We start from the raw sequence: 8,747 nt of genomic DNA on the forward strand, positions 1-8,747 counted from the left end.
CCTCTTTCCTACGAGGAGCTGCCTCTGGGGGGGGCCTGGCTAGGCTCAACAAGCTTTACGATTCAGTGGCCGCCCTTTTACGACAGGCTTGAGGTGCTTTGTGGCTGTCAACTTCTCCGTGGTACGAGCTGCAGTATCGTGGTGGCGCCTGCTGTGACGGCTTTGAAATGAGGCAGAAGCGGAAAGGTGCAGAAAGGGAGGGCTAGGGTGAAGGGCGGGGTGTCGCCCCAGCGGTCAGATAGGGAACCCAGCTTTTTCCGCGCGAATCTGAGGCCTGATCCGTCGCGTGGGGCTGATCAGTCTGCCTGCGCGGCCCCTCGTCTTCTCCTTTCATCCATTGTGCATTTTATGCCCGCCCACCCTTACTCTTACTCTTCGGCGGTCACTTGGTGGCTTGCGTAAACGGCTGGTGGATGTAACGCTTTCTCAGATTCTTGATTTTACTACACGTTTGACGTGTTGGTAATTTTCTTCCAAAGCCTTCAGTTAAAATATGAAAGCCCCGAATTATCCATGGAGTCTGTGGATTTATTTATTGCTCCTCCTAATTTTTAAGTAGGATGCAGTTACATCTTAAATGTTCTCTCACAAGTTCTGTATTGTGAGTACGTTTGTTTGAGCAGTTGGTCTAATGCTGACGATTATCGTAGTAGATACCATTTATGGAGCCTTTACCAGTCGTTCTGAAGTCTGTCATCTCCATTTTATACACGGAGAAGATGAGATGCAGAATTAAGTAACTTTCCCACCCCTAAAATATATGAAGGGGGCGTGGAACTGGTTGTTCAAACTATATCTGTGACCCCGGGAGCGTTAGCCAACGAGTCGTCATCACTGTACCTCTTGACGTAACTGCTATTTCTCTTTTAAGCAGCAGCTCCAAGTGTCATCTGTTGTCTTGTTCATCAGGCTCTGTCCCCACTAAAGTGATTTGTCATTTTCTCTCACTTGCTCCTTCCCAGTCAGGCCAGACAACCTTACTCTTTTAGCTCCATAAGTCACCAAGTCGTGTTAGTTCTGATTTAGAAATTACCTCTTGAAACAGTTTCCTCCTCTCCATTCTGGCTACTGCCTTCCTAATCCACTTCCATCGATAACTAATATTTGACTGGTTTCCTCAGTCCAGGAGGTTGGAACTGGAGCCTGTCCTATTTAATTTTTTTTTAAGTCTTGTGACTTTTTAACATTGCTTTTCAAGAGCAATTTTCATCGCATCCAGGTTATATGTACCCTTTTCACCTCGCTTTGTTTAAATGCAGCTGTCACATTTTTTATTTCTAAAATTGAGAATATATAGTTCTCTGCTGTCTATTTTATTCCGTTTCACTGCCTTTGCCTCACAGTGGGTGTACTCTGTACAGTCTGTTACTGAATCCTCTCCAGCCTGCACTCTCCTTAGGCAGTGCTCCTTCACACAGAGACAAGTGGTTTTTGTGCCTGACATTATTTCTTCAGGACTACATTCTGTTCTCTGCATCCTGCCCTTTCTTTTAAGACTTCCGGACCAGATCCTCCATGAAGCTTTTTCTTAGCAGTTTACTCCTCCATTTAACGCAAGCAGCTTTCAAGTCTTAATCTCCATTTAATCTCCAAATGAACCTCCTTTTAGTCCAAATAAATTTTTATGCAGAATCTCAGTACATAAGCAGATGAAAGAGCAGCTATGGTTCTAATGGGAGAGACAGACCCCTTCCTCGGTTCCTCTGTCGCCACCACTGCAACCTCTTACATCTGTCACATGGCCCCTGTGTAGAACCCTGAAGTGCTGAGTTACATGGTTTGGAAAGCGTTAAGCTTTTGATCAGACTTTTACCCCAAATTATTGTGTGTGTGTGTGTGTGTGTGTGTGTGTGTGTGTGTGTTAGCCTTGCCTCATTAAGTTAGAGGCAGTATGCTACAGTGAAAAACACACGGAAGTTACAGGGAAAAGATCTGTATTTGAGTCTTAATTGTACCATTGACAGTATGTCTTAACTTCCCTTTACGTCACTTTCTGCATCTGTAAAATGCGATAACAGTACCTACCTTACAGGGATATTATGAGGGTTAAAATGGAATTAGGGTAAGCGAGTGGGGTCCACAAATGCCAGTGCTTACTCATCCATATTTCTGGGTGATGACTTCATCGTGCACACCAGCTTTTTCTGAAGGAAGAGAGCAAGCTTCCCGCCAGCCCCACAGCTGCTGCCCTGCAGCTTTTGTCAGCTGGGCACAGACTGGTGTTTTTGCCTTGAGGAAGGGGCTCTGATGGCCTGACTTGGAGAGGTGCTCGTCCTGGAAGCATTCAACAATACCTGGGGGGATGAGGTCATCCAAGAACATGCTGGCTTCCACTGTTGCCTCTGGATGAGAACGGGAGCCCCAGTGGCCAGGAGAACGTCACAATAGTGGGCAGACAGTTTCAGATATGCTTCCAGATCCTTAGACTGTAGAACCCATAGCTCTGTTTTTCTTAACTATTGCAGATACTGGGTTTGAGTTTCAGCTTCACCCCTTGGTAGCATCTGTGTGGAATAGGCAGATATTCCTCCTTGTCTCCTTCACTCTGTTCTGAGGCTCTGTTGAGTCGCCCCTTCTCTCTCTTCTTGGATGCCATGGGTTAAGCAGCTTTTCTTCTACCTTGCCCCTCTGCCATCCTCTTTCTACCTTGGAGCCTTCTGACCATGAACTGGAAACTTGAGCCAAAATAAACCTCCCCTCTAAGTTGCAGGTATCAGGTATTATGTTTCAGAGATGGGAAAGTGACTAAGACACCAGCCTTGTTTTTTGTTTGTTTGTTTGTTTGTTTTGGTATTGGGTATTGAACTTGGGTCCTTGTGCTTGTGAGGCAGGTGGCAGATACTAGCTTTGTTTTAAAGTTATGGTCAGATTGTGAATAATAGATTTAACATCTGAACTTGAGCTACTCATTTGGCATATTTGGAATGACTTTGGGATGAAAACTGCTACTCAGTAAGACTTTTAAATCTTTACCAAACGATGTGACTTTTCAGTGTTGTTGAATAATATCTTTTCTGGAAATCTCAGCCTCATTTATTTTTGATTATTGAATATTATCTTTCCAGGAGAGCTCAGTCCCGCTGAGCTAATGATGCTGACTATAGGAGATGTTATTAAGCAACTGATCGAAGCCCATGAACAAGGGAAAGACATCGATCTCAATAAGTAAGTGAATCTGTAAAAGGAGGGCAATCTTAGATGCTCAGGGGTAATAGTAGTGGGCAGAGCTGGAAGTAGAATTCAGCCATCCATTTCCAGAGTCCGTGTTCTCGTCTTCTGTGCCATGTCCTGCTTCACGTCCTACTTCTCTTCCTCAGTAGAAGCGATAACTCTCTCGAGACGACTCCCTTTGGGATCCTTGGTCTAACCCAGCATCTCTCTGCTTGAGAAGCTCTTTGACCTGTTCATCCTCTTCTGCTCCATAATCATGTTCAGCTCCATCTTTGCTGTACCTTCAAATGAGAGTGAATTTTTTTTGTTTGCATCCATGTTTTTTAAACTATCCGTTCACACTGTGTAGATCAGCCCTAATGAAAAGCTTCTCCCTACAACCCCAGGTCATCTAATCACCACATGCACAACCTGTGCTTAGATCCTGTTCTGCATTAGTTGAGATGCCGTAGTAGTTGACACCTTCCCTGAAACACTGTGTACAGTAAACATTTGCTAAGGGAGTAAATATCCTGTTTTCACTACGAAGTCATATTTTGCCGATCTTTCTACCGTGTCTTTAGTAGTTTTTCTTCTTCCTTTGTTGGTTGCTTCCTTCATTAGAAAAAGCTTTAATTTCTAGCTAACATTTCTACTTCTTGCATATTTTTGCCCTTTTCTTGAAAGCATTTAAAGCTAGCACTTTAACACTAGCCCCTGCTCAGATGTCCTGTTTGTAAGTCCTCTTGGGCCGGCTTTAACATACCCTGCCCATTTTTTAAACTTCTGTACTTTTATGCTGAAAGTGACCAGCTCCCTGTCAAGAATAGGCATCCTGTGTTTGCATCTTCACGTAAGCCTGCCTCTCTGTCCACAGTGTCACCTCGTGTCTGCACTGCCTGTCTGAGGCCTACCCTGTCCCCTGGGCCCCTGGGCCCTGATTCTTCCTAGTGTACACCAAACCCTCTCAACTCCGAAGCCTTCATTGTAGTTCATGTGTGGGTTTACATGGGTGTGTGTAATCACAACACAGAACATGAAAGGACTACGCCTTCCACCTTCTGATGTGCCAAGAACTTAGGTAGTCTTTTGTGTGTGCTAGATAGCCATTAATGTTTGTTGAACATGTTTCTAAATGGATTAAAATTAGAAGACTGGATGACTATTAGGGTTTGGTGAGCAGGTACACAGAAGAAAAGCTGGTAAAGTTGCAGGGAAAAAAATCAAAGGAATTGTTAGGATTAAGGTTCCTTCTGGGGGTTAGGGATGGGGCATACAGCAATGTTTGCTTTGTGATTATTAAGGTGTGTTTGTATGCTTTATGTTCTGTTTTCATGCATATAGTATTCTGTCTAAGAAAGTAATTCTTAACCAGGGTGCTTTCTGCTCAGGAGACTTTGGCAGTATCTAGGGATGATTTTGATTCTTACAACAGGAAGAAGGGGGCTAGTGGAGAGAGGCCAAGGAGGCTGCTAAACATCCCGCAGGGCACTGGACAGCCTCCCTCACAGAGGATGGTCTGGCCCCAAACGTCAGTCATCCCGAGGCCAAAAAGCTAGAGTGCTGTTTTGAACCAGACCTGCATTGTGTCATCATCCCAGGCCCCTCCTCTGTAGTTTTCTGGTTTTCTCATTGGTACTTAGGATGAGGAGAGGAAGTCAGTCACGAATTTTGTCCTTCCTTTGCCGTGATAGTCACAGATCTTAAAGCCACTGGTGAACAGGTAGGGGAGTAACAGGAGATGGTGTCATTTACACATCATCCTGTTGGTGGCTTGCAACTGAAATACTGTGATCGGGATAATGTTGGATGCTTCACTTTCAGGGTGAAAACCAAGACAGCTGCCAAATACGGCCTTTCGGCACAGCCCCGCCTGGTGGATATCATTGCTGCAGTCCCTCCTCAGTATCGGAAAGTCTTAGTCCCCAAGCTAAAGGCAAAACCCATCAGAACTGCCAGTGGGGTGAGTGATTTGACTCATGAAATATCAGTGCGGGTAGCAAGGTGGATCTGGGGGGTTTGGACTCGTGAGCCCGTCTGTTGTGCATGTGCAGAATGTTCAGAAGGCCGAGGGAGGAAGCAGATAGCTGTGCTGGAATGCAGAGGTGGTGTTTTGGTGCCTTTAGACACAAAGATTGAGGCTTGGTGACCATCACAATATGACATGTTATTGGCCCTCTTAAGCTGAAAGGTTTTACTATCACTGGTTCTTACAAAAAGTGCTGCTCGAAGGTAGTTTAGTGGTGCAAAGCGTTGTCTGTATGGTAACTGAAATGACTGACAGTAGGGACCACTATGGGATTCGAGAGAACAGAAGTGTCCCTGCAGCTAGGGAAGGGCCAGTAGAAGGCATGCTGCTTGCTGGCCCTGTAGGAAGCGCTCAGATAAGCGGGGAAGGGAGATGGGAGCCAGGAGTGATGGGACAGGCATGGCGCGTGCAGGGACAGCGAGCACACCAGACGGACAGCAGCTGAGAAAAATCTTTCAGGAAAGCAGAGGACATCAGTTTGGGATCAGCTCCTAAGAGAACTTAGATGCTCAGCAAAGAGCTTAGATAACAGGAAACGTGAAGGGTTCAGAGAAGGAGTGGGAAAGCCAGTAGAGAGAACGAAGATCCGTTATGTGTCTGTACCAACTCCCTGGAGGACTAACCGCTGCGTACTCCAACAGCTACTAATACATTCAAATATTTTTTAAAAGAAAACTTTGATGCACACGGCGTAGTTTAAAACAGAATGACCGGTTTGGACTCTGTTCTAGCAGCTTGTGTTGGCTTTTTGGTGAAGACATGCCGCATTCTTGATCATACTACATTTCTGGACAGTTAAATCCTAAAACTCTGTGTACAGCATCCCGAGATTCTGCTACTAAGCCTAGAGTTTTCTTTTATGTCCTTGAGTCATTTTGTTTTGTTGTGTTTTATTCTGTTTGTCAGAAAGAACTAATAATCTGGTGTCCTGCACTTCCCTCCCTATTATCCCCCTCAGGTTTCTTTAGCATCTATTTCATATCCCTCAATAACATGTTTTAGAGAAAGATCTTGAATTTTTAGGTTTAAGTATTAAATGTGGGCTCACGGCTATAGTAGACAAACTTTTATCAACCTTTCAACCTGACCCATACATCTAACCCATCTGACCCATGACACTACCCTCTCTAATCCTCCTTCAATCTCTGGTCATTTCTGTCCTTTGCTTTTAGGGCTGCCCTTTGTTCTGCTTGCCTCTAAAAGTCAGTGTTTCCCATAATCCTAGGCCCACTGTGTTTGAACTGCTCTGCTTTCCTGGGTCATCTCCGCATTGGACATTTGAGCTGTGATACCAAACATGAGCTGGCAGTAGAAATGAGACCAGGCCTAGGAGTAAGAAGAAGAAGAGAGGGAGAAGTTGATCTGGGAGAGGGCACTTCCAAGGGAGGGAGGAACGGTGCTGATGGAGAGAAAAGTCAGGCTGGCCCACTAACCAAGAAAGAGGCAAGCTTTTTATTCATGTGTAGGGGATGCAGGGGTGAGCTAGAGTCTGGGAATTTTTACTGGGTTTGGGCATGGCTTTAAAGGTGTTTTCTTTTTGTGCAAACATCTTACTCTTCAGGAATGGGCATCCTGGGAACTGTGACATTTTTCCATCAGCACACCCTTCCTCCTCAAACTTCCTACCATTGTGAAAGGGTAGAGGTGTTGTAGTTGCTAAGGGAATACCTCATGCTTTTAATGAGTAACAGGTTAAGGGTCCAGGAGTGAGTTTGTCCCCTGTCCTTTTGTGGCTTTATTTTCTCATCTGGTTTACTCTGGGGAGTTTATGGCCAAGGCATCCTGACTTCTGATGATGCACCTAGTTTTTGACGTTGATAAGATTGTTTGGGAAGCTGAGGGGGTAACACATACCATGCTTTTAATGGGTAAAAGGCCCTGAGCTAAGGCCCCAGAGTGCAGCTACCCTTTGTCCCCATAGTGATCCTTGTCTTAGCTGTGTGCTGAGTCTCAGCCCCGACCTATCCCCGAACTTCAGAGTCGTGTCAGATTCAGGCATGGAGGACATGTGTGCCTGGACTGCCTCCGAACCTCAAGTGTGACAAAGCTAAAACTACCTGCAAATTTGCTTATTCAGATTTCATCTTAGTTCCTGGTGCTACCATCCACTCAGCTTCTAAAAACACATCATCTGTTCCCCCATCACTGGCAAGAAACTGTTGGCCTTTATTCTTTTTTAGATTATTTCAGTCATTTCCTATCAGGTCTCTGACTTACGTACACCACCTTCCCCTTAGTGTAACCAGAGTGAGTTATAAGAATAGGAGAAGCACAGTCATTCCCTGTGTGCCTGCAATCTCACCTCTGTGACTTATTCTTGCTATTACTCTGATGGTGCTTTGTATTTTACAGGGCAGTTTTAGGTTTACAGAAAAATTGAGCAGAATGTACACAGAGTTCCCATGTACTTCTTCCTCCCCTGGCCCAGTTTCCCATCTCTAACGTCTTGTGTTGGTTTGGTGCACTTGTTACAATGGGTGAACCAATGTTTCTGCTTTCCCCACCCTTGCCCAAGAGCCAGGGATTGAACCCAGGGCCTTGCAAGTGCTAGATAAGCCCTGAACCACTGAGCCACGCATCCCTGGCTACGTCACTGTGGACTGAAGCCTGTCGTCTGCTTGCTTGGGTACATTCTTTGGATTTTGCCAAATGCATAATGTCATGGACCCATCATTATAGTGCCATGCAAACTACTCTCACTGTCCTGAAACTCTGTACATCCCTCCCCATGACCCAAACCTAACCTGACACCCACCAAGCTAGTTAGGCTCTGTAGTTTTGCCTTTTCCAGAATGTCATGTCATTGAAATCATCAGTATGGAGCCTTTTCAGATTAGCTCCTTTCACTCAGCAGCATGAATTTAAAGTGCCTCCATGGCTTTGCCTGGTTTGACAGCGCGTCCCTCTTTATAGCTGGATGATGGCATTGTATGAATGAACCACTACTTGTTTGTCGGTTCCCCTGTCGAAAGACATCTGGGTTGCTTCCAGTTTTTGGCAGTTATGAACAAAGCTCCTGTAAACATTATCGTGAAGGTTTTGTGTCTATGTATTTTCCGTATATTTGGGTAAATACGAGAGAGTGTGATTGCTGTATTGTATGGCATAAGTATGTTTGGCTTTGTAAGAAACTTTGAAACTTTCATCCACAGTTGCCGTACCATTTTGTATTCCCCTCCAGCACTTCTGTTGCCCCACAACTTCGTTAGCATTTGGTTTTACTGTTTCGTTTTAGCCATTCTTAAGTTGTATAGTGATGTCTCTTGTTTTAGTTTGAAGTTCTTTAATGACGCATATCGAGCATCTTCTCATAAAGTACTTATTTGCCATCCGTATACACAGATCGAAAGTCAGTGCCTTTAGTTGTGTCATCCTGGCTGCTTCGATGTCCCGAGTCAGTTCAGGACATTTACCTTCGATGGTCATTTTGACTTTGGGGAAGAGGCAGAAGTCACCAGTCCCAGATAAGGGGGATGAGGCAGGTGAGGACACACTGTGATGTTTTCATCACCAGCTGCCCTCTGTTGGGTGGCACCTGACAGCAGGATTCTTTTTTTTTTTTTTTTTT

At 45.0% G+C, this 8,747-nt stretch overlaps 1 protein-coding gene across 2 annotated transcripts in view; it reads left to right on the plus strand.

Moving 5' to 3' along the window:
• Positions 1–65: 65 nt before the first annotated feature.
• Elp3 (elongator acetyltransferase complex subunit 3) overlaps positions 66–8,747 on the plus strand; it is a 63,620-nt gene continuing 54,938 nt past the window's right edge. The window contains exons 1-3 of one of the 2 annotated variants that reach the window (XM_010623221.3): positions 72–186; positions 3,066–3,165; positions 4,975–5,113. In XM_010623221.3, coding sequence (XP_010621523.1) covers positions 168–186; positions 3,066–3,165; positions 4,975–5,113 — 258 coding nt within the window. In that variant the 5' untranslated portion in view covers positions 72–167. Of the gene's footprint in view, positions 187–3,065; positions 3,166–4,974; positions 5,114–8,747 lie in introns of both variants that reach the window. The other variant, XM_033765508.1, reaches the window with a different exon arrangement.

The sequence above is a fragment of the Fukomys damarensis genome, unplaced genomic scaffold (assembly GCF_012274545.1).
Source record: "Fukomys damarensis isolate Sample0158 unplaced genomic scaffold, DMR_v1.0_HiC HiC_scaffold_18, whole genome shotgun sequence".
Classification (NCBI taxonomy): Eukaryota; Metazoa; Chordata; class Mammalia; order Rodentia; family Bathyergidae; genus Fukomys; species Fukomys damarensis.